We start from the raw sequence: 25,877 nt of genomic DNA on the forward strand, positions 1-25,877 counted from the left end.
TTATTTTCAGCAGCCGAAGAAGGGAGAAGAGGGTTTTCTGGCCCACTTAAACTTCCCACTTTCTGAGCGCGGCGGCCCCCGCCCTTCCTGGCAATTCTGCTTTCTCACCAGCCTCCTCCCTGCGGTACCGGCTTCCAAAAGGATTCCCACTCCCCCTCCTCCTCCTCCCTGCGCGCCCGCCCACCCGCAGCTGCGTCACTGCGAGGGCGTGGCCACCTGGAGCCCCGCCTCCTGCCGCGCGCAGGCGTGGGGCCTTCAGACCCGGGCCCGGTAGTCGGCCGGAAGTTCGGCCCGGCGCCTGGGAAGGAGCGGCCCGAGCGAGAACGGACGCGGCCGGGTCCGCGCGGGTGAGCGTGCGCCGCCCTGGTCTCCGGCAGCCCGGGCCTCCGGCTCCCGCTCCTGTGCTCCGTGACCCCGGCGCGAGGCGGCAGCCGGCGGAAGCGCGCCGCTCGCCGGGGGTCCTCGCACGGGCGCGCGCCTGGGGCGCGGGCCCGCGGGCGGACGGGGAGGGCGGGAACGCGCGGGGTGCGGGCGTGGCCGAGGGCGGGAGGAGTGGGTTGCAGGCTCTCCGCGGCCCTCGGCGGCCCCACCCCATGCTCATGGCCCTGCTGCAGCCTCTCGTCCAGGCGGTTCCGGTGCCATGTTTTTGGTTTTCGTTTCTTTTTTTTTTTTTTTAATAGAAAATGGGATCTAGCGATTTCTTCAGTTGATTTTTTTTTTTAAATTTTTTGAGAGAATTGTCAGTATATTTCTTAGTCCCAAAGTAAGGTTAGACATTCTTTTCCCCACTCACTAATTTGTGAAGACATTTTTAATGTTCTTCAGAGCAAGAATACTTGGTTTCTAACACTTAGAAATTGTATTTTAAATAAATATACTCAATCCTTAGGTGGCTGAGATTCTTCATCTGTGTGTGTGTGTGTGTGTGTGTGTGTGTGTGTGTAAATATCAGTGTTTTTCTTTGGAATGTGGAACTCAGGCCCTCATGTGCTAGTAAAGCACTCTTCCACTGAACTACATCTCCATCATATATATATATACATATATATATAATATATATGTATATATATAATATATATGTATATATATGTATATATATACACGTATTTGTTATGCTGATATATGTAATACAAGGTTGCAGTGACTGACTTTCCCTGGTTGTGAAGGTTAGGAAAGGCAGCAATACACAGAATGAGCACTCTGTTACGTATAGAAACATAATAGCATTTTTTTTTTCCTGTTTGGTCTGTAGTTTTGATTTTTAAGATTCTAATTGTGAGGTATCCACTTTTCTTTTGTGAAAATGCACTTGAAGGATTGGCTGTAGAATTTCGATAATGTCTGATCCTTGAAAATACAAATGATGAGTAAACAGTAGGTGGTGTGGTGTGCACAGCAGGGTTACGAGGAACTGTGTGTGTGTGAGGAAAAGGACTGTAACCCCTCCCCCAGAGGAAGTTGCTAAGTGGAAGAAAAGTTTGGCATAGGGAGTGACGTGATGTCTTCACTATTGCTTTGAGTAAAACTCTCTGACTGTACCCCATGTGGTACTAATGTGTGAGCTTAATTGAGGGTAAAATATATCTCTTGGTGCAATTTCCTCAACAGAATATTGAAGGATGTTTGTTCCGAGATCATTGAAAATCAAGAGGAATTCTAATGATGACCTCAAAAGCTGTGTAGGTAAGAAGAGTAAGCCAGAAGCAGAAGACCTTCAGCTGGACAGAGACGGAGATATTCCAGCCCATGCTTCAGTTACAAAAGAAGCTGTCTCGGCAGACAGGCCCGGCAGTGCGTCAAGCCCCTTACCCAGTCCTTCTAGCCAGTTGGCCGAGGCTTGTTTGGTAGGGCCTGAACAGGGTGTGAAGGACAGCTTTCCTTCCGAAGAGCCTGTGAAGTCATTTTCCAAAACCCAGCGTTGGGCAGAGCCTGGGGAGCCTGTCTGTGTTGTCTGTGGCCGCTACGGAGAGTATATCTGTGATAAGACCGATGAAGATGTGTGTAGCTTGGAGTGCAAAGCCAAACATCTGCTGCAAGTTAAGGAAGAGGAAGAGTCGTTAAAGGCCAGCAGCCCGCAGAGAGCTGCTTCCCAGCCAGAGTCCCCGCTGGACGCCTTTTATGTCTACAAAGAGCACCCCTTTATTGTGACCCTGAGGGAGGACCAGATTGAAACCCTTAAACAGCAGCTAGGGATCTCCGTTCAAGGACAAGAAGTTGCCAGACCCATTGTTGACTTTGAGCACTGTGGCTTCCCTGAGACCTTAAACCAGAACTTGAAGAAATCTGGCTACGAAGTGCCAACTCCCATCCAGATGCAGATGATTCCTGTGGGACTCCTGGGAAGAGACATCCTGGCCAGTGCAGACACCGGCTCAGGAAAAACAGCTGCTTTTCTCCTTCCTGTTATCATCCGAGCTTTATTTGAGGTAATTTATAGATCTGACATGTAGTCTTCTCAGAAACAGATGCAGTATTTACCAAGTTTCATCATAACTAATAAATGTGCAAGCTTCAGCTCAACGTTTGGATGTTAAGTCACTGAGGCGCCTGGTGATCTTGCTTCTGTTTTGTATGTGAAACATAATATCAAAGAATATTCTTTTTATTGGGTTGAACTAGAGATCTTTTCCTGGAAGGTCTAAAAATTAATTTCCTTACAAAACATTTTTATTTTTAGCAGATTTTCTATAAAAGAACAAAGTTTTGTTCTGGAGGAAAAAATCCTGTTTACCAGATGGATGAGCTGCAGTTTATGTCAGCTAAGTCTCTGGGGTTTGGAGAAACTGACATTGCATATTAAAGTAATAATGCTGTTGCACCATATCAGAGTATACTCTTTGGTATTTCAAGACAGGGTTTTCTCTTTGTAGCCCTGGCTGTCCTGGAACTCACTCTGTAGGCCAGGCTAGCCTCGAACTCACAGAGATCCGCCTGCCGCTGCCTCCCAAGTGCTGGGATTAAAGGTGTGCGCCACCACCGCCTGACTCAAAGTATGCTCTTAAGTGTGACCCATGGTTCATCTAAATAGCACTGCTGGGCCTAGTGGCCCAAGTCTGTATCCCAGCACTGAGGCAGGAGAACTGGGTTCTAGACAGCCTAGGCTACCTAGTAAGACCATGTCTCAAGCAAAACACAACAAGAAATATTAGCTTCTTTGTTAGTTTGCAGTGCATAAAGCATTTTCACGCACAATTTCACAAACTTGGCATATTTGTTTTCCTAGTACATGCCAAGTGGCATCTGAAATGGCTTGGAACCAGAGGTATTTAAGATTTGGGAGTTTTTCCAATTTTAGAATATTTGCATAGACTTTACTGGTTGAGCATCCCTAATTCAGAAATCCAAAATGCAAAGTGCTCCAGAATCTGAAACTTTTTTTTTAATTATAATTTTATTTAAGTATACGAGTGCTTTCCTGTACATGTGTCAGTGGACCACATATGTGCCTTGTGTCCTTGGAAGCCAGAAGAGGGTGTTGGAGCTCCCATACAGGAGTTACAGGAGGTAGTGAGCTGCCATGGGAGTGCTAGGCACCAAACTGGGTCCTCCGCAAGAGAAGCCAGTGCTGTTAACCACTGATCCATCCCGACAGCCCCCAGGATCTGAGACTTTTGAACACGGTGTTGGTGCTCAGAAGTCTTGGTATTTAAAGTGCATTTTGGTGGGTTGAGGATGCCCAGCCTGTCCTGGTGGGCATGTGGGCCAGGCTCGTGGCAAGAAGAGCGAGAAAGGGTAGATGGGGAGGAAAGAGAAGAAAGCAATAGAGGATGGTGTGAGGGAAAAGTACCAGATGTCTAAAGTACAGCTCAAACATGGGGTGATTGATAGAGCTAGGGGAGAAGATAGGATGTGGGTGCCTCTCACGCATCCATACATAAACTCAAGTTCTTTGGCAAGAAAGAAAGGAAGGAAGGAAGGAAGGAAGAAAAGAAAGAAAGAAAAAATAAGAAAGATGTAAATGTGTGAATGTGGAGAATCAAGATACAGTGCCAGGCTTTGGTGAGTCTTCACAATGACCATGGGATTCCTCCTCGAAAGAGGAGACCTTTCTCGCCTTGCCCACTTTTGATCTTTAGTTGTCTGTCTAAGTTGTGTAAGAAATGGGTTCAATTTCTGATCATTTTTGGAGGAAAACTGTGCATGGGGTGAGCAAAGGGCTCCTATCTAGGGCTGATGGGTCACTGTAGAGGGCGCGGTTCATGTCAGCAGGAGTTCATTGTTGAGGTTTCTGAGTTGTTTCTCTCCTCTTTGCAGGATAAAACTCCATCAGCACTCATTCTCACCCCAACGAGAGAACTAGCCATCCAGATAGAGAAGCAAGCCAAGGAATTAATGAGTGGTCTGCCACGCATGAAGACGGTGCTTCTCGTGGGGGGCTTACCTCTACCCCCACAGCTCCATCGCTTACGACAGCATGTGAAGGTAAGCACCTGCTTGGGAGAAGGCCTTTGAAAGTTTTGTAAGCAATAGAGGAGAGAGAGAGAGAGAGAGTGTGTGTGTGTGTGTGTGTGTGTGTGTGTGTGTGTATGATTCTCCTCGAGGGTGTGATTTTAGGTAGTTTTTAGGTTTTTCCCAACTAAGTCTTTTTTTTCCAAAGTTAATTTTATAGCCAGGTGTAGTGATTCATGTCTGGAATCCCAGCATTGGAGGCTGAAGCAGGAGGATTGCTGAGAGTTTGTGGTCAGCCTGAGCTACATAGTGAGTTCAAGGCCAGTACACAGCTACAGAGTGAGACTTTCAAGAAAGGAAGGAAGGAAGGAAGGAAGGAAGGAAGGAAGGAAGGAAGGAAGGAAGGAAGGAAGGAAAAGGTTCCTTTATGTAGGAAAGGAATGGAATACAACGTCCTGAGTGCTTGTCGTGGACTCAACTCTGTTGGGTGTCCTTATGTACTTCATCACATGTAACCATTGCCTGGAGGGAGGTTTGTACAGCTCATCCTTCATGGTTGAGAAGGCAGGTCTCAGAAAGTGGGACTCATTCAAATATTCATAGCTAATAAATAATAATTGCCCAAACTGGAACCTTAATTTATCTGACTCTGCTACCCACTTCACAGTGCTACTGTGTGTAGGCTGTTTTCTGATACATGAAAGTAATGTGACCTAGTAGCTTTGGAACTTGGTGACAGTGTCATAGATAACCGACTTCGCTTGGGTGGGCTCCAGTTTTCTTGAATTAGAATGGTTGTACATCCTTGTCCAGTCAGCTTAAGGGAAGGTTGGCATAGAGGCTGACCAGTAAAAGTAGACTGTAGCCTAGGTGCTGCCATTGGTCCTGGGGGTCCCTGGCTATTCTGGGCATTACCTTTTTAGTTTCTGGGATGGCAGTGAGGTTCTGAAGTCCCAGGGGAGAAACTGAGATGCCAGAGAACTCTGTGTGGAAAAGGGTACAATGAGTACTGACCAACAGGTATGAAAATAATGCAATATTTAAAAAAAACTCTGTATTAATACCTATCTTGCTCATCAGACATCTCATCAGATATGTCTGAGAGATTTAAAACATGTCAAATACACCTGTAAGACATTACTGATTGGTAATTAGTGGGAAATTGGTTCATTGGTTTTCATTGTAGACCTCCACTATATGAAACAGAGAAAGGTGATATTTTACTAGTGGAAAGATTGTAAGTTCAGCAGTATATGTTTATAAGGTAAACCATTAAAATATTTTATGGACACTGAATTGGGTTAGTAGAACTTGCTAGAGTCTCATATAAGCATTCAACCTATTTTTAGTGCACAGCATTGAAACATTATGATGCATATAGACATGTAGGTGTAAATAGATACCCTTGAAGTTCAGTCGTCCTCTTTTGGTTTTTCAAGATTAGTTCTTGGATGCTTGCTGGCCTCCAGCTGAAGTTCGTCCACCCCGGCCTTCTGAGTGCTGAGCTTGCTCCATCATGCTGGCTGCATTTCAGTTTTAGAAAAAATAAGAGTTAATACATTGGGGGTAAACTTTAGTTTGCAATATTTAGTTAGTCATTTAGATGACTGTATATGTTTTCATACGTTTTTTTAAAAATCTTCAACTTGAGGCCGGGCGGTGGTGGCACACGCCTTTAATCCCAGCACTTGGGAGGCAGAGCCAGGTGGATCTTTGTGAGTTCGAGGCCAGCCTGGGCTACCAAGTGAGTTCCAGGAAAGGCACAAAGCTACACAGAGAAACCCTGCCTCGAAAAACTAAAAAAAAAAACAAAAACAAAAACAAAAAAAAACCAACTTCAAGTTGTACCAAAGAAACCAGTACAAAGCCGGGCAATGGTAGCACATGCCTTTAATCCCAGCACTCAGGAGGCAGAGGCAGGTGGATCTCTGTGACTTTGAGCCAGCCTGGTCTACTGTGCGAGTTCCAGGACAGCCTCCAAAGCTACATAAAGAAACCTTGTTTCAAAAACATCAAAAAAAAGAAAGAAAAGGAAAGAAAGAAACCAGTACACTATAAAAGACTTCTTCCCCTGGTTTCTTGGAAGGGAGTGTCTGACTTGATGCTCTGTCATTCTCATATATTTCAGTATGTGATTCCTACAACTAAGGACATTACTCTGCATGTTCATAATGCAATTCCAGATCAGGAAGTTAACACTGACATAATAGATCAGAAATTAGTATGTCATCTACACTTTGGGGCCTACTCACATTTTTATAATTCTCCCACCTACACACCTACACACACACACACACACACACACACACACACACACACACCCTACCCTATACCTGCTCCCCTAGCACAAGAATCCAGTTCAAGCTGGATGTAGTGGTCACACCTCTAATTCTAGCACTATGGCTTTAGATGCAAGATGATTGAAAGTTCAAGGCCAGCCTGGGCTACAGAGTGCCTGTCTCAAAAAATAAGCATTAAAAAAGCAAATAGGAGGGTTGAGGATTTAGCTCAGTGGTAGAGCGCCTCAGCTCCGAGGGAAAAACAAAACAAAACAAACCTAAAACCAAATAGGTACACCAGGATCATATGTTGTATTTGGATGGTGTGTGTGATGGCTAGTGTTGTCAACTTGACAGGATCTTGGGTCACCTGAGAGATGAGCATGCCCTGGGGGGTTATCTTGATTACAGTAACTAATGTGCGAAGACCCACCCTGATTGTAGTTCAGCGTTCCCTGGGCAGGGGATCCTGGACGGTATACAATTGGGAAATCAAGCTAAGCGTTACCATGCAGCTTCTGTTCTCTGCTGTCTGACTGTGCCCGTCCCTGCCACAGCTGTCTGTCCCCTTGAGCTGTGACCAGAGCAAACCCTTCACCCCTTAGGTTGTTTGGGTAGGATACTTTATTACAGCCACGGGAAAGAAGCCAAGACAGCGCCTCCCTGCCGTCTTGAGTTTGCTGTGGTTCTTTAGTCTTTACTATGGGTTTCTTTTTCCATGATTTTGACACTTCCAGGATTTACAAGTTGTCAGGGACAAGGATAGAATCTCCAGTTAGTGGAAAAATACAGACCCCCCCCCCCCCCAATAAGACAGGGAACTAGATCATCTTACAGTCAGGTTGCCTAGCAACAGGACATTGAGGCAGAGTCCTTGACCCTTTCACCCTGTAAACATCCTATACAAACATCCTGTTAGCTTGCCCCACCTTATGCAGATGACAGCTTCTTGCTCCCCCCACCCTGCAGGAACTATATAAACCCTCTTGGAGAAAAATAAAGTTGCACCTTGATCAGAATCTAGACTTGGTGTATTTCCTTGTATCTCCTGTCTCTATCATTCCATCCTTAGGGTGGTCGAGAACCCGTTGTAGCCCTGCAGGCGGGGCAACAAGTTACTTCTTTTTGGTGATGTTGTGATTTTTCTTATTGTACTTTCAGATTTGTGTGTGTGTGTGTGTGTGTGTGTGTGTGTGTATGAGTGTTTTGCCTGCATGTGTGTATATGTACCATGAGTGTGCCTGGTGTAGAGGAGCTGGAGTTACAGATGGTTGTGAGCCACCAGATGGGTGCTGGGAACAGCAAGTGCTTCCAGGCACTGAGTCATCCTTTCAGTCTGTTCTTTTTAAATTTTTATATGTATATGGTGTGTATGTGCGATGGATGTGCACAGGTGTGTACTCCTGTGCACTTGTAGGGGCCAGAGGAGGACACTGGGTGTTGTGTTCTATCACACTCTGAGTCATTCCCTTGAGACGGGCTCCCTTACTGAAGCTGGAGTTCCGTAGTGCTGGGACCCCAGGCACACGTGCAGCCACAGCCAACCTCTGCGGGTGCTGAGGCCTTGAACTCAGGTTCTTGTGCTTGTACAGTGAGTGCTCTTGCCTACTGAGCCAGCCCCTCACCCCCCTCTATCTGTTGCTCTCACACGATGGCAGTCCTCCCACATCTGAAGTGCTGCAGTTACGATGTGCTCTACCATGGCCAGCTTACAAGCCACTCTGAAGAGAAATACACTTTGTTCTTTTCTTGCATCCTTTGGGGCAGCTTGTACTTTTTTTCTTCCTTGAGGTACTGGGGTGGAACTCCAGGTCTCATATATCCTAGGTGTCTTAGTTAGGGTTCCTATTGCTGTGAAGAGACACCATGACCACAGCAACTCTTATAAAAGAAAACATTTAATGGGGTGGCCTACAGTTTCAGAGGTTTAGTCCATTATCATCATGGTGGGACACAGTGGCATGCAGGCAGACATGGTGCTGAAGAAGTAGCTGAGAGTCCTACATCTTGCAGACAACAGGAAGTGAACTGAGACACTGGGTGGTATCTTGAGCATATATGAGACCTCAAAGCCCACCTCCATAGTGACACACTATGTCCTCCAATGAGACCACACCTACTTCATCAAGGCCTTACCTTCTAATAGTGCCACTCCCTTTGGGGGCCATTTTCTTGCAAACCACCACACTAGGGAAACACTCTACCACTCAGTTATACCACTACCTTGCAGAATATTAACTTGTCTTTTAACGGTAAAGTTTATTCTTTCCTTTTGTATTTAGTAAATATTTTGGGAGAAGTACTTTGAGATACACAGATGTCTTATGTTCATCAGTATGGCATCAGGGTTTCCTGTTTTATTTAAAGGTGTAGTTTCATATCGTGATTTGGTTTGACCCTGATTTGAACAGTAGAAGTATCTTGAGCTGGTTTCTGTGGCTTTAGGGCATATCTCCATTTTCTCTGCGTACTTACTATCTACCTAAGGAGGTCCCTGCTTGCCTTATTTTCCCCTGGTCGTGCTGGAATCCTGCCTTTCTCCAAGGAGCCCTTTGTAGACACTCACTCCAGGGACTACATAGGTATACTTTTTGTTGTTTTTTGAACTACTCACCTTCCTCCCATTGATCTTTAGACCCATCTTTATGTTTTATGTACTAGACAGACTTCTCATTTATTGTGTATCATATGTATCACAATAACATTTTTATTTGTTTCTTCCTGTAGATGGCATATTTTCTGAGAGCAGAAACAGTGTATGACTTATTCATTGTGTTACTTTACACAGTATCTTGTATATACTTGCTACTCAGTAAAAATAGAATGAAAGGCCAGGTGTGGTAGTGTACACCTGTAACTCAGAAGGTGGAGGCAGGGGTATTGCAAGTTCAGGGCAAGCCTGGGGTACATAGTGAGACCCTATCCCAAAAGAAAGCAACAAAGATTGAGTAAATGAACGAATGTTATCTAATTTTAAATTTGTCTTTGCTGTTTTATTCAGGTTATTATAGCAACCCCTGGACGACTTCTGGATATAATAAAACAGAGCGCCGTATCCCTCGGTGGCATAAAAATTGTGGTAGTAGACGAAGTAAGTAGTAATGTTTAAAAACTGTTGTCAGGTCGGGGCGATGGCTGGGTGACTAAAGTGTATGCTGCATCTGTGTGCGGACCTGAGTTAGGTCCTCAGCACTCACGGCTGGGTGATTAAAGTGTATGCTGCATCCGTTTGCAGACCTGAGTTAGGTCCTCAGCACTCATGGCTGGGTGACTAAAGTGTATTCTGCATCCGTGTGCGGACCTGAGTTAGGTCCTCAGCACTCATGGCTGGGTGATTATGCCACATCCGTGTGGGACCTGAGTTAGGTCCTCAGCACTCACGTGACGTCTGAGCATGCATGTGGAGGTGCCTGTCGGAAACAGCAGTGCTGGGAGGGCAGAGACAGCAGGATCCCTGGAGCTCACTGGCAGACCCGCAGAGCCAGTCAGTGGGCTCTAGGTTCAGTTAGAGACTCTGTCTCAAAAAATAAGGTGAGGGTCTGGGAAGATGGCCCAGTGGGTAAGAGCATTTGCTGTTCCAGCCTGATGATACGAGTTCAGATCTCTGGAACCCTTGTAAAAGCCAGGTCCACTAGCAGCAGTGAACAGTAAGAGAGACCTTGCCTCAAACAAGGTGGGAGGTGAGGACCTAGCACCAAGGCTGTTCTCTGTTCTCCACATGTGCACCTTATCACACAATCATATACATATGTAGAAAAATAAATGGGTGTGTGCATATGTGTATATGCATGTGTGTGTTCGCGCACATGTATAAAGTGAGGTAGAAAGTGATTGAGAGCCGGGCGGTGGTGGCGCACGCCTTTAATCCCAGCACTCGGGAGGCAGAGCCAGGTGGATCTCTGTGAGTTCAAGGCCAGCCTGGGCTACCAAGTGAGTTCCAGGAAAAGGCGCAAAGCTACACAGAGAAACCCTGTCTCGAAAAACCAAAAAAAAAAAAAAAAAAAAAAAAAAAAGAAAGTGATTGAGAAAGATAGTTGCTGTTGACCTCTAAGTCTTCACATGCGTATATGGACATGTATTGGTGAAATTATTAAGGCCACTCCACATAGTTAAAAGGAAAGTTTATTAGTGGTGTAACTTACAAATGAAGGGATAGGTAGGTTGCAGGGTCTGGGGAAGGTGTGTCGCAGTCCGGCGGTGTTCTCTGGAGAACTCTGCTTGGTCAGCCTCCACCGTCCAGGGTCCAGGAACAGAGAGAGAGCTGGCCCATCCGGATCTCGGGTCTTCAGGGCCCTCTCTTGGCCCTGCCTTGTAGGCATGACAGTTACCGAAGCCTCAATGGGGGTTGGAACTTCCAGATCAAAGCTGGAATGGCTACCCACTACAGACATGCTTGTGTGTGTGGTCACCTGCAAGCATACCTAGACTACACATACACATTAAAAAACAATCACTTGATTTTATATAATTTGTTTAAAAGTTTATTGTAGCTATGCAATGTCATTGTATATTCAGAGCATTCTCCGAATGAAAAATTTAGGTACTTGTAAGAATTTATTCTACTGGGTCTTACACTGACTCTTATGTACACTGCAGCTAAACGAAGGCAAAGCTCTTGTTTCCTAGTGCAGAACACTCAGACTCAGTGGGTACTGTAATCTCCATGATAAGGTTTCGGGCTTTTTGGTGTTTTATTTTGCAGTACTGGGAATTGGCCCTGGGACCTTCTGCATGCTAAGCAGCTACTCAACCACTGAGCTACCTCTCCAGTCTCACAATGATAGATTTTTAAAAACATTTCATGCTTCTCAACATTTAAAAAAATCAGGGGCAATAATTATATACAAGAACTGTAGAAGTAGCTGATAGTGATTATTTGATGGTATTTGAATAATGTTTCTTTTTCTGTATGGGCATTGGTCTAATGACTGGGAAATTTTTGTTGTTATTGTTAACATATCAGGCATTTTATACTTCTGAAGTATAAGATGAAGTGAGTGCATTGTATTTTATATATGTACATATATGTATTTATATGTACTGTGTATATGTATCATGCACTTGCTGTGATGTCAGTGTGAAGGTTAGAGGACAGCTTCTGGAAGCTGGTTCCCTCCTCCACATGTGGGTTCCAGGGATCAAACTCAGCTTTAGAGGGTTGACAGCAAGTACCTTTACCAGGGCACCCTCTTGTCAGCCCTATATATTTTATTTAATTTGTATTTGTTATTAATATTGTGTGTGCCCATGTGCATGAATATGTGCATAAGAGCATGCATGCCATGCCATCTGTGTGGAAGTCATGTGACAACTTTTGGAAGTTGGTTCCTTCTTCCCATGATGGGTTCTGGGGATTGAACCAGGTCATCAGGCTTGTGCTGCAAGTGCCTTTACCTACTGAGCCATTCTGCCATATCTATATTATTATTATTATTATTACATTGATTAGATCTTATAACATCATGCAGACAAGTGTGAGAACTGGACATATGCCATCCCTGCACCCAGGGAACCTGTGTTTTTCATGTTCTCCATCAGCAGTGACAGCAGAGGTTGGGTGCAATTCGAGGCTCTGACCAGTGATCACATCCTGGTCACCCTTGCCCCGGTAAACTGCAGGGGAATACCCTCAGGTATATAAAGAAGATGTAGCCAAAACCCTCGAGAACTTGTTTTTCCCAGTTCCTGTGAGAACTTGGGCAAGCTGTGTAATCCTGTAGAGCAGAGTGAGGATGAGGAATGCCGGAAAAGGTCTCGTAGACCGAGATGTCCAAAAGGAAGGAAAACAATACAGTTGAACCCTTTGAAAGTTCTACTAAGTCAATGTCGTCCGGGATGGCCTTTGGGTGGACTTAGGTTGTGCTCATTCTCTTATCTTTTCACAGCATTTAAATTTTTTGCAGTAAATAAGGACTCCTAGGGCCTGTAAGAAATCACAGCACATCATCGTGCAACAGAGGTATCGGTTTAGCAATCATGTGTGGAGTGTCTGTTATGTGAAGCTCCTGCCCATGTGCCCAGCATTTAAGGGTGTGGTTTCTTTGTAGCTCAGAAGGGAAAGGAGCAGGCAAACAACCTTACAGATTGTTTCAGCAGAAGTTAGTACAGAAGTGCTGTCTAGTACAGACTAACCAACCCTGGATGTGTGGGTGGGACTGCAGAAACATTTTCATTATGATTCAGACCTACATGATACTGAAATTTTGAGAAAAAAAAAGACATACACTTGAAATAAAGGCCAAAGCATCCTCTCTGTTGAGATATAGAAATACTCAAATAGGGGCTGGCAGGAGGGCTCAGCGGGTGAAGGTGCTTGCTGCCAAGCCAGGCGATCTGAGCTCATCAGTCTCCAGAACTTACATGATGGAAGGAGAGAACTCCAGCAAGTTGTTCTGTAACCTACAGACATAACACACAAGCACAAATAAATAAATAGCATTTTCACTTTAAAAAAATACTTAGATAAGCAGTGTAGGCCAATGATTGGCAAATACTTTCTTTAGAACAGTAGATGGAGAGATGCTTCAGTGGTTAAGAGCACTGGCTATTCTCCTAGAGGCCACAAGTTCAATTCCCAGCACCTACATGGCTGCTCACAACACCCTGTAACCCCAGTTCCAAGGGATCTGATGACCTCTTCTGGCCTCCGTGGGCACCTCACATGGTATACAGACATACATGCAGGCAAAAAACTCATACACATAAATAAAATAAAAAATTGTAAGTTTAAATAAAAGAACAGATGGTCACTATTGTAGGCTTTGGGGGCCAGTATGATCTTTTGAAACTAACCTGTACAACCACAGCAATATTGAAAATAACCAACATGGTATGGTGGCACACATCTATAATCCACTTGCTGTAGTGCCAGAGGCAGGAGGATCATAAATTCAAGGCCAGTCTGGGCTACATAGCTAGACTGTGCTTCAGGAAAACCAAAACAGTAAAACAGAAATAAACAAAAACCCAGAAGTGGGGCTGACGAGATAGTCAGTGCGAACAGAGTTTGTTACTAGAACCCACATAAATGAAAGTGAATGTGGTGGCACACTAATGCCATCCTAGAACTGGGGAAGTGGAGACAGAACCAGAGACCAGCCATTCTACCCTGCTTGGCAAGCTGCAGGCCACTGGAGGCCCTGTCTCCAAAAACAAGGTGAGTGGAACCTGAAGAATGGCATCCAAGGTTGACCTCTGGCCTTCACACAGGTGTGAATGTCTGTACATATACATGTATACCTACATGAATACCACACACACACACACACACACACACACACACACACACACACACACACACACACACACATATACAAAAGAAAAAGAAAGAAAGAAAAAAAACCACACAGGCATGGGGGCACATGCCTGTTAACCCAGCACTCACCCAGAGAAGTAGGGCCAGGAGGAACTCAAGTTCAAGACCAGCCTGAGTTAAATAGAGATACTCTAATTCAAAACACCAAGGATTGGGGGAAGGATGTAGCCTAGTGAGTAAGAGGAGCTGCTGCTCTTATGAAGGACCCAGATTTGATGCCCAGCACCCAGACACACAGTGTCCTTCTGGTGTCTGTGGGCACCGGGCACAAGCAGGTACACATTCATACAGCAGGCAAACACAATACACATAAATTAAAAACAAATCTTTAAAAAAGGATTGTGAGTATAATTGAATTGTAAAGTACTTGCCTAGCATTTGTGAGGTATTGGATTCAATCTGTTGCATCATTAAAAAATGTATTAGAAGAAGAGGAAAATGATTGGATGTAATGGGTTTCCACAAAACAGGGAAAGATTGGAATTTGTCTTGAGAGCCATAGTTTCTCAACTAGTTGGGGAAACGGCTATAAAATAAAATAAAATACTGTATTGTGTAAGTAATATGTTAATTGTCCAGGACAATTAAGGTCCGGAGTAGAATTAAGAGAGTAAGATGCTTTGGCACTAATGAAAAAAGAGTAATGGGATTTGAACTGCTCCTCAGAAGATGGGAAAAAATTTAAAAACCAGAGATCAGGTCAAATATTCCAATGAAGATAAGCAGAGTCAGAAAGCCCAAGTGTCTTGTGGAGGGGAAGAAGGAGACCAGGCAGCTCGAAGAATCCTTCCTGAGAAATAATAGGAAGTAGAGTTGGGTAGCTAGGGTGGAGTCAAATTATAGAGGGCCCTGAAAGGGAGGCAGAAGCTTCTGGATTTGATGTGGGAGACAATGAGGCCTTCTAAATTACGAGTTGGGCGTAGCTTGGTAGAAGTGGTGGTTTAGGGAGGCCACTCCCCTGCTCAGTCCAAGAGAATTTAAAGAAGACGGGCTCAGAGACCAAGCAGCCAGCAAGCAGCCAAGGAGTGCAGCGGTCAAGGGCAGGGTGGAGGCACTGGGCCCGCAGGGTTAAATCCAAGTCACTGTAAAGTAATCATCTGTGAGCCTTCTGATGACTGCGTATGGGGAAGGAAGGCAGCTGGAGAGGTGACTCCATAAATTACAGTTGGGCTGTTAATTTTAGAAAGGGGGAGCGAGTAAGTGCTGGGTCCTGGGAATGCTGTCTGAGTTCAGCCTTCCTCTGACCAGTAGAGAAAGGGAAGTGGTTTTCTCAGTGCAGGAAGTGTGCATTGGAGTCTGTGTGCTGTCTGGTGTCTCCAAGAGAAGGCTGGGGGGAAGTGAGAGAGAGCACTGAGGGTCTGACGTTGGAGTTGGCTGCTGAGTCAGTGGAGTAGTCCGAGATAGGAGCTGAGGATGAGGAGCTGAGTGATGGATCTCAAGAGGGGCGCCAGGACGCAGGGCATTTCTTCAGTTGAAACCTCTGCTCAGTCACCATCTGTGTCTCTTGTCAGAATCCTCCCCCACCCCCATCCTGCTCCTTCCTCACTGCTTCAGAATGAGGGACTCTGAAACTGTCCCCTGTCCCTCAGGATGAGAGTTGAGGCCTTCTTCCTTCACTCTGTTGGACTATGCACAAACTGTACTGTTTGTTTCTATTAGAAGGCATTGCAGTTAACAAGCATGGGTCTGCCCAACTTGGCCTATTGATAAAAGTGACCCAGGGTTCAGATAGTATGTTCTGGCCTGAGACCCCAGCACTCAGAAGGCAGTCTGAGGGCACTAGAGGGATGGCTCAGTAGTTAAGAGCACTTGCTACTCTTACAGAGGACCTGGGCTCAGTTCTCAACACTCACCTGATGACTCACAACCATCCCCAATCCCAGTTCCAGGGAATCCAACACCCTTTTCTGACCTCTGCAAATACCAGGCACACATGTGGAACACGGACATGCATGCTGGTAAAATACTCAAACAGATAGAATAAATAAGTCCAAAGCCAGCCTGGGCTACCAAATAAAAGGAAACAACAGCCGGGCGGTGGTGGCGCACGCCTTTAATCCCAGCACTTGGGAGGCAGAGGCAGGCGGATCTTTGTGAGTTCGAGGCCAGCCTGGTCTAGAGAGCGAGATCCAGGAAAGGCGCAAAGCTACACAGAGAAACCCTGTCTCGAAAAACCTAAAAAAAAAAAAAAAAAAGGAAACAACAGACAGACAAACAAAAACATAGAACTGCCTGACGTGCCCAGTGAATGCAATCTAGGCTGGCTTTCTCACGGAGATAGTCTGATTCAGCAGCCCAGGGATCTTGAAAAACTCACCCCAGTTAATTCCTGGATTTATAAACTTTGGGAAACTGATATGTAGCCTGTTACAAAATTAGATCTTATTTAGTACTTAGAATTAAGGATGTCCCTATATTTATGAAAGATATTCTTTTTGTGGCTTTTGACATGCCAGATACTGTTGGTTTAATGGGTGTAGTGGAAAGGGATGCTGATGAGCACCGCCCCGTGGAGCTGTGGCAAGTGTACCTATCTGTGGCAATATGGCAGGAACGAACCGTGGGGTTCCTTAGATTGGTAACCAGAGGCTCTCTGGAAGGTGATGTGTATGCTGAGATTTGAGTGAAGATACTTCTGGAGGAAAGATGGAGACAGAAGACAACCAACATTCGGACCTTAGTCAACATTTAAACCATAGCTGTCCCAACATTGATTTTCTTAATTTAAAATAATTTTATTATATAGCACATATCCATGGCTAGAAGGAAATAAAACTTTGAAAAACAAAAAGTGAATCCTGACAGCCATGGTGGCTAATGCCTATAAACTCAGCACTTGGAGAGCTATCACAGGAAGATCATGAGTTCAAGGCCAGCCCAGCCTACATACCAAGACTGTCTCCAAAATCCAGGGCCAACAGACGTGGTTCAATAGTGGGACACGAGCATGCACACAGACCTGGGTTAAATTCTCAGCACTGAAAACAAAGTGTAGTGAGCACCACCACCCCCCTTACACACAACAGCTCTCTAGGCCTCTCCGTGGTAGCAACTTGGTTTTTCAGGGTCTCACTCTGTGGTTCAGTCTGGCCTTGTAGTTCTCTTGCCTTAGCCTCCAGAGTGCAAACCACTGCCCCAGCTTAATTAATTTCTTTACTATGTGTATTTATGTTGTTTTGTAATATAAATAGTATTGTGTTATACAGTGTTCATTTCTTTTCTCCAAGCAATCATTTATTGCCCAGTAAAGAAGTTTCTGGTTGTTTTTCATAATGGCACAGTGTTTTATGTTGCCATAATTTAGCAAGTACCTTACTGATAGATATATAGGATGTCTCTTTTGTAGCTATTAATAATAACCAGTATCATTAAGTTATATAGTTTATAATTTTGCATAAACATTTCCCTGATGTTTTTTTGGCACTGTAATGTATTTTTCTGTGTTTTCATTTTTTTTTTCTCTTCTTAATTATTCAGTTGAGTGGTTCTGGGTTGTAGTGTTGAGTAAGCCTGACCTTAGAGTGCCTTCGTTGTAGGCTGACACCATGTTAAAGATGGGCTTTCAACAGCAAGTGCTTGACGTTTTGGAGAACATTCCTAGTGACTGTCAGACCATCTTGGTTTCTGCCACGATTCCAGGCAGCATAGAACAGCTTGCAGACCAGCTTCTGCACAACCCTGTGAGGATTATCACTGGCGACAAGAACCTGCCCTGCCCCAGCGTGCGGCAGATTATCCTATGGGTAGAAGACCCAGGCAAAAAGAAGAAGCTGTTTGAAATCCTAAATGTGAGTGAGTGTTCAAGCAGTCAGCCATGTTTATGGCCTGTGTTTGCTTTTCCTCAGCTCCAGAGAGAGTGATATTTAAGGGTAGCTTTGGAGGAATTTGGGTGCAGATATTTAATAGTAAATCCCTTACATCAGAATTCTGTAAGGACCAAATTGAATTTTGCTTCTAATGTTTGATACAGGCTTTTTATGTGTATTCCTAGCTTGCCTGATACCGTGTAGCCCAGGCTCATGACACTCCTGCCTCTGTCTCCTCAGTATTGGGATTAAAGGCGTTTGCTACCATGCTCAACTCAAAGCTTTGTTTCTGAGAGTATGTAGTCTAGATGCCTAGTTGGGGTTTTTGGGGGGTCTTGCTTTGTTTTGTTTCTCAGGTCTCACTTTGTAGGCCACGCTGGCTTGGAACTCATCCTCCTCCTTCAGTTGTGGAGTGCTAAACTAAGTCTGTAGTATTGATACTATCCCTCTGACTCAGTCTGTTTTTCTTTTCCTTATTGTGCAAAGGTACTTAAATATGAAGATTGTTCATGCCTATAATCCTAGGATTTAGAAGGCTGAGGCAGAAGAATAGTCTTGTATCTGAAACTAGCTAAGGCTACAAATTGAGCTCCAGTGAGCCTAGACTACAGAATATGATCCTGTCTCAAACACACACACACACACACACACACACACACACACACACACACATACACGCACACACTTCCTTAATATTTTAACTTTCAAAAATTATATATATTTTTTCAAAGTGTTTCTTGTCTATTCTGTCCTTGAGAATCTTTGAACTAATTTAAGCAAACTTGTAGCTGATATATGAAAAAATTACTTACAAGTATGGTATTAAGTTAAAGACAACTTGCATTGACTAGTGAGCAGGGTTTAGAACTATGTGATGGTCCTTAAATCTTTAAAATATATTTGTAATATTGATGATAAAAAAGTGAGACTAGCCGGGCGGTGGTGGCGCACGCCTTTAATCCCAGCACTCGGGAGGCAGAGCCAGGCGGATCTCTGTGAGTTCGAGGCCAGCCTGGTCTCCAAAGCGAGTTCCAGGAAAGGCGCAAAGCTACACAGAGAAACCCTGTCTCGAAAAACCAAAAAAAAAAAAAAAAAAAAAAAGTGAGACTAGCAATTTATGCATCCTTAAATGAGAACATTAGTTTTAGAAGAGTATGCCTTTATTTTATATTGTAAAATAATTATAATTTCCTTTTAGCAATATTTGTAAACCTTTCAATAGTTAGCTCATACTAATGATCTCAGAGACATTTTCCACATAAATTACGCTCTATGGATAACTTAATTTCTTGTTTCGTTTCCTCAGGATAAGAAGCTCTTCAAGCCTCCAGTGTTAGTGTTTGTGGACTGCAGACTGGGCGCAGATCTGCTGAGTGAAGCGGTTCAGAAAGTCACCGGTTTAAACAGCACGTCCATCCACTCGGAGAAGTCCCAAGTGGAAAGGAGAGACATACTGAAGGTCAGAGCCTAGCGTTCTGTGCTCTCTGTCCTCCAGATCTGTTCTGCTGCATTTTCAAGAGACAACCTCTTACCAGTTGCTTACAAGTCAGACCTTTTCAGTGACAGGGAGCGCAAGGCAAGCAGTGACTGGGAAGTTTGTAATTCTTCTTGCTTAAGCCTCTGTGTATGGGGAGCAGTAAGCCTGTTCTCTAGAGGGTGTGCTAAATGGATAGCTAATTCACAGTCCACCACTTCAGAAATCAGGTCAGTTTGGTCTGGGGCAGAGCAGAAGTTTACCTTAGGAAGAGATTCACTTGAGTAAACTAATAAAATAAATTCCACAGAGGTTAGGGAGAGTTTAAGGTACAATCAGTTTTCAAATGTAAGACTTCTTTTTATTGAAAAGCTCTGACAACAAAATACTGAGGTGAGCATTTAAAAAAAAACAGTCAGAATTATACGAAGCCATATAAAACAAGTTCTAGACAATGATTTATTTTTTACTGTTCCTTGTTTTTTAGACAGGGTTTCAGTATGTACCCCTAGCTGGTCTAGAACTCCATCTAGACCATGCTGGCCTCTGTCTCCCGAGTGCTGGAATTATAGGTATGCTTTACCACTCCTGGCCTGAATAATGAACCTTATGCTTTATTGAAAAGGGATTACTGGAAGGAGACTATGAGGTGGTGGTGAGCACAGGGGTCCTGGGCCGAGGCCTGGACTTGGTCAACGTCAAGCTGGTTGTGAATTTTGATATGCCTTCCAGCATGGATGAGTATGTTCATCAGGTAAGGGGCTTTCCTGTCCTGCCAGCCTGTGCATGAGTGTGATTGGATAAGGCATTGTCAGGGTGAGGAAGCATTTTTTAGAAAGCAGGACATAAAACTTTACATATTTTTAGTCTTCAAAATCTATACATGCTTAGGATTGGAGAGTTGACTCAGTGGTTAAGAACATTGTCTACTCCTCTAGAAGACCCTGGTTCAGTTCCCAGAACCTACATGGTGGCTCCCAACCATCTATAACTATAGTCCTAGGGGAGCTGACACCCTCTTCTGACCTCCTTAGGACCAGGCATGCATGTAGTGTACATACATACATGCAGACAAAACATTCATTCATACACATAAAGTAATGTTTAAAATTTTTTGAAATTAGGGCCTGGAGAGATGGCTCAGAGGTTAAGAGCACTGACTGTTCTTCCAGAGGTACTGAGTTCAATTCCCAGCACCCACATGGTGGCTCACAACCATCTGTAATGAGTTCTGGTGCCCTCTTCTGGCCTGCAGAAATACATGCAGACCGAACACTGTATACATAATAAAAAAATTAATTAAAAAAAAGTATGGGTGTATGCAAGTATGTGTGTACATGTGAGCACTTAGAAACAAAATTTTGGTTCTAAAAACTTTATACCTATACTAGGTTAAAAACTAGAAGTGAAGCCGGGCGGTGGTGGCACACACCTTTAATCCCAGCACTCAGGAGGCAGAGGCAGGCGGATCTCTGTGAGTTCGAGGCCAGCCTGGTCTACAGAGTGAGTTCCAGGAAAGGCGCAAAGCTACCCAGAGAAACCCTGTCTCGAGAAAAAAAAAACAACTAGAAGTGAGAAACCTAAAATTTTGGGTCTTTTTTTAATGTTAGGGGGTAGGAGAGATGGCTCAGTGCCTAAGAGTACTTGTTGCTCTTGCAGGGGACCGGGTTCAGTCCCTAGCAGTTCCGGGGTCTAGGCACCCTCCACTGGCTCTGCTAGCACTAGGCCTTGGCATGGTGCACAGACACAAGAGGCAAAACATGCCTCTGCATAAGTTAAATCTTCTAAAAACATCTTAGGCATTAAATTATTGCTTCGTTTTTGCTGCTTTTTGTTTTTCTTTTCAGTGAGTCCACTGGTGGCTTTTATATTTAGAAAAGAAATCTGTTTAAAAGATTGCTTTAAGTTGCCATGCTGGCCAGTGTAAAAGTGATCCTTTAAACGCTTGTTTTAGGAATCCTCTCTTCTCTTCATATCCTTGCTTGGCCTAGTCTTTCACTGGAAAAGTTCCATGTATTTCCTTTGCTTCCGAAAGTAACAATGGCCCCTCTTTCTGGCAGAAACAGAGCCTCCGCTTAGTGCTGTTATCTCGCTGAGGGCTCTGTCTTCCTTCTGTGGCATCACTTACACCCCTCCCACACAGCCTTCCTCTGCTCCTGGACTCTCCTCCCAATGCCGCGTTGACTTTTCAGTGTCCACACTGCATTGCAGCTTTGGGCTTTACTGAGCCTTAGTCGCGAATCGAATACCCTCCAGGAGACGTGTTAGAACAAGTGCAATGTTTCCTTTCAAATATTTCATAATTTTAGATGGAAACTTTTCTAAGATGTTACAATACTGAGGTGCTTCTTTGCCTCTTAGAATCTGCTGACTATAGTCATTTGTCCTTTTGTGACATCCCAAGGCTGACTCTGGCTTTCAGTATTGCCCCACTACAATACAGTCTTGGCCTCTGGGCTTGTGTGTGTGTTAGGTTTCTTAACTCTGTTCAGATGAGTCTAGAGCGAGCTGCTTTTCCAGTTCTGTCTGTGTCTTAGATTATTTCAGATCTTGAAGTACATATTCACGGGACCAAGTATTACATCTAACGAAAGGCAGAAAATGAGAAGTAAGCCTTCCTTTTTTGTTCAGAAGCAGGGACTCTCTACATAGCCCTGCCTGTTACAGACCACACAGAGATCCGCCTGCCTCTGCCTCCTGAGTGCTGGGATTAAAAGTGTGCACCATTACATCTGCCGATAAGCCTTCTTTATCATTCCTTTATGTCTTTGAGTTTTGACAGATAATAGTTAAAAAATAATAAACATACATACATGCACATAGGTGCACATATTTATCACGTACATGTCGATGGGACCACATCATACCTATTGTTCTATTCCTTGCCTTATTAAATATATCTCGGGTGTCTTTTCTCATCAGCATACATAATAGGTACCATTTAGATGTTACTAGGTAGGGCGCACTTACTCTGTGGCCAGGCTCTTTAAATGTTTTCGCTGACTTACCGGCTTGTCCTGTTTTAACTGCTACAAGATGTTATACTTTGTGAGTGTACTATGAATTAACAACCCTTTATTGATGGTTATGTTTCCAATGTTTTACTATTCGAGAATGCTGCAGTAACAGTCATGTACTTATCTTTTTATGAGTGTTACTACACAGTAAGTTCCTCTGACCATGGGCATAATAGTCAAACCAGTAGTCACAGCTACGGGAGAGGCTGAGTCAGAAGGATTGTTTGAACCCAGACATTTGTGGATAGACTGAGCAGCGTATCAAGACCCTATCTTAAAAAGAAAAAAAAAATTGAGTAGAACTGCTAAGCCAAAGATAAGTATAATAGAAATTCCCATGTGGCTGGTTTTTATTTTTAATGGTAGAAAGTTTCTGGGAAAAGTAATTTGATATTAGATAGCATCAGCTACCTTAGAGTTTAGAAAATATTGGAGGTTGTTTTTGTTTTATGCTGGGTTTTAAACCCAGGGCTATATGCATGCTGGGCAAACACTCAACCACTAAGCCACATCTCCAGCCCCGTCTCCCCCGCCCCCTTTTTTTTTTTTAAATTTTGAGATTGTGTCTTTCCAAGTTGATCAGGCTAACCTCAAACTTCTGGGTCTCCTGCCTCAGCCTCCCAAGCAGCTGGGGTTACAGGTGTGCACCCCCAGTCCCTGCTACACTCTGTATCTCATTGTAAATTATCCTTAGGTACAGTTCAGATACCGTACAACGCACTCATTTAAAGTGAGTCCAGACAATCACATGTATAGATATAGATTCATACAGTTGTGCAGACATAGCTACAGTCAGTTCTAGAAAATGTTTACCACCCTGAAAAAGATGCCCCATCTCGTCAGCGGTCATCCCGCATTCCAGAGCAAACACAGACACCCTCATCCCTGAGTAACCACTTGCGCTCTGCTTTCTGCCTCTGTAGCTTTGACTCTTGTGGTCATTTCACGTGAAAGGAATCACGCCATGTGTGGTCTTCTATAACTTTTTTTTCTTGCTTAGCATGTTTTCAAACTTTAACCATTTTAAAGCATGTGTATTTAAAATTTGTTTTATTTTTTTATTGCCAAAAATATTCCATTTATGGTATAGCACCTTTGTGGCCCCATTCACTAATACTGCTTTTTATTTTTTGGCCACTATTACTATCAGCGGCCCTGCTGTGAATAGTCATGTTCAGGTTCCTCTGTCCACACGTTTTTATGCCTGTTGGCTAGTACCTAGGACAGAATTGTCCAATTATATGGTAACTTTGTTTTTTACATATTCTTCAGCAACATATGAGTTCTAGTTTCTCTACATCTGCCAACTCTTGTTATTCCTTGATTGATTGATTTTGAAGTCAAGGTTTCATGAATTCTCATATTCCATTCTGACCTTAAATCTCAGTGTAGCTGAGGATAACCTTGAACTTCTGATCCTTTTGCTGGACTTACAGGCACACACTACTGCACCTCCTTTATGCCTGCTGGGGATCTAACCCAGGCCTCCTCCTTGCCAGGCAAGCACTCTATCAACTAAGCTGCATTCTAACCCATCTTCTTGATTATAGCCACCCTTAGTAAGCATGAAATGGTATTTTGTTATGGCTTTGGTTTGCATTTCCTCAATGGTGAATGGAGCTGCAGGACCATCCTTTCAATACTTCCTGGCTATTTGTATATCTTCTTTGGTAAGGGTCACATCCTTTGTCCAGTTTTTAAATTAGGTTTCTTTATTATTAAGCCTTAAATATTTTTCTGCATATTCTAGAAGACTTTCATCAAATATGTGATTTGTGAATAGTTTCTCTTCTTTTGTAGGTTGTAGCTATTTTTACATCAATTTGTATTTTATTTGAATAATCCAGCAATATAATTAAGCAAATCAGATAAAGCTAAAAGCTGACACCAAACCACCACAGTATTGCTTCCTCACTTTGCCTGTCTCCTCCCCTAGAGGCCTTCAGCCCTTTGAACTTTGGGGGAGGGTTTTGGTTTTTTTTTTGGTTTTTCGAGACAGGGTTTCTCTGTGTAGCTTTGCGCCTTCCCTGGAACTCACTTGGTAGCCCAGGCCGGCCTCGAACTCACAAAGATCCGCCTGGCTCTGCCTCCCGAGTGCTGGGATTAAAGGCGTGCGCCACCACCGCCCGGCTTTTTTTTTACAACCAATATTTGCATATTGGTAGGAACCATCAATTCATTTCAATATCTTGTTTTTTAGTTTTTTTTTTTATGACAGGGTCTCTCTAGCCCTGGCTGTCCTGGAACTCCTATGTAGACCAGGCTAGCCTCAAATTCACAGAGATCCGCCTGCCTCTGCTCCTGGTGCTGGGATTAAAAGTGTGCACCACCACACCTGGCTCACTTAAATATTTCTAAGTATGGACTTTAGACTTTACATTTCAACTGATGAACAGAAGTTGACTGTGACTCTGTTTCCCTTCTTTTGAAAACTTTCTCAGAATATTTTCATTTTGTATTTAGAAACAAGTAGATTTTGTGCTAGCTATAGATTTTAGTGTTTGAATCACAAATTTGTGTCCATTCTGTCAAACTCAGAACTCTGTAAAAATGAAATAGCTTAAATCTAACATTTCAAGGCACAAAAGTTCAAACAAACAGTCCTCTTGTGCTCTTCGTTAAAATTAAGATAGCAAGAAAATACTTATGTTGACATCAGCCCTCTAAATTGATTTCATAAATATGTCAAGACACACAGTCCGGAGAACACCTTTAGGATTGTAGCTCAGGAGTAGTGCTCAATGCTTGGCACACCTGAGGCCTTGGGTTCAGTACCCAGCATGCACACACATTCACACACACACACACACACACACACACACACACACACACACACACACACACACACACACAGGAAAGTCCCCTGTCTGAAGGAGTGTTAAACTGTGTAAATACCTGCAATGATAGTCTTCATTTCTCTTGAATCAAGTGAGACTTGAAAATGTCTTTGCATTTTGTTTCAGGTTGGCAGAGTCGGGAGACTCGGTCAAAACGGAACGGCAATTACTTTCATCAATAACAACTCTAAAAGGCTCTTCTGGGATGTTGCCAAAAGAGTGAAGCCCACAGGCTCCATTCTCCCCCCACAACTCCTGAATTCCCCATACCTTCATGAGCAGAAGAGAAAGGAGCAGCAGAAAGACAAACAGACACAGAGCAACCTTGTCACGGGGGCCAACCTCATGGACATTATTAGGAAACACGAGAAGAGCAATTCACAAAAATGATCTGGTGTGCCGCTTCCAGTGTTTTTTATTTATGCATTATCTGTAAAATTTCTAATAACTACTGTATGATTGAGTAAATAAAAATGTACAAGGAGCCGGGAAGTGCTGGCACACACCTTTAATCCTAACACTTGGGAGTTGGAGGTAGATAGATCTCAGTGAGGTCGAGGCCAGCCTGGTTTACAAAGTGAGTTCCAGGACAGCCAGGGTTGTTACCTGTCTTGGGAAAAACTAAAACTTTAAAAAAAAAAAATGTACAAGGAACAGAAGAATCTTTAAGATCTTTTTAAATTTAATAAAATTTGTACATAAATATTGTATTTATTTCCGTTCACAATCCTTGTATATTAAAAACAAAATGAGAAGTTGA

General features: G+C 43.7%; 1 protein-coding gene across 3 annotated transcripts; it reads left to right on the forward strand.

Moving 5' to 3' along the window:
• Positions 1 to 213: 213 nt before the first annotated feature.
• Ddx59 (DEAD-box helicase 59) lies at positions 214 to 25,877 on the forward strand. Of its 3 annotated transcripts, XM_052737078.1 has the most exons (8): positions 214 to 347; positions 1,609 to 2,426; positions 4,255 to 4,422; positions 9,670 to 9,759; positions 17,520 to 17,771; positions 19,096 to 19,248; positions 19,889 to 20,017; positions 25,244 to 25,877. In XM_052737078.1, the coding sequence occupies exons 2-8, from the start codon at positions 1,620 to 1,622 to the stop codon at positions 25,505 to 25,507; spliced, it is 1,863 nt and encodes a 620-aa protein (XP_052593038.1). In that variant the 5' UTR covers positions 214 to 347; positions 1,609 to 1,619; the 3' UTR covers positions 25,508 to 25,877. The 3 variants fall into 3 exon arrangements, with proteins under 3 accessions (XP_052593038.1, XP_052593039.1, XP_052593040.1); XM_052737079.1 differs by lacking the exon at positions 19,889 to 20,017; XM_052737080.1 differs by lacking the exon at positions 17,520 to 17,771.

Source organism: Peromyscus californicus, unplaced genomic scaffold, assembly GCF_007827085.1.
Source record: "Peromyscus californicus insignis strain IS unplaced genomic scaffold, ASM782708v3 Scaffold_14__1_contigs__length_90479793_seg_2, whole genome shotgun sequence".
NCBI classification, from domain to species: domain Eukaryota; kingdom Metazoa; phylum Chordata; class Mammalia; order Rodentia; family Cricetidae; genus Peromyscus; species Peromyscus californicus.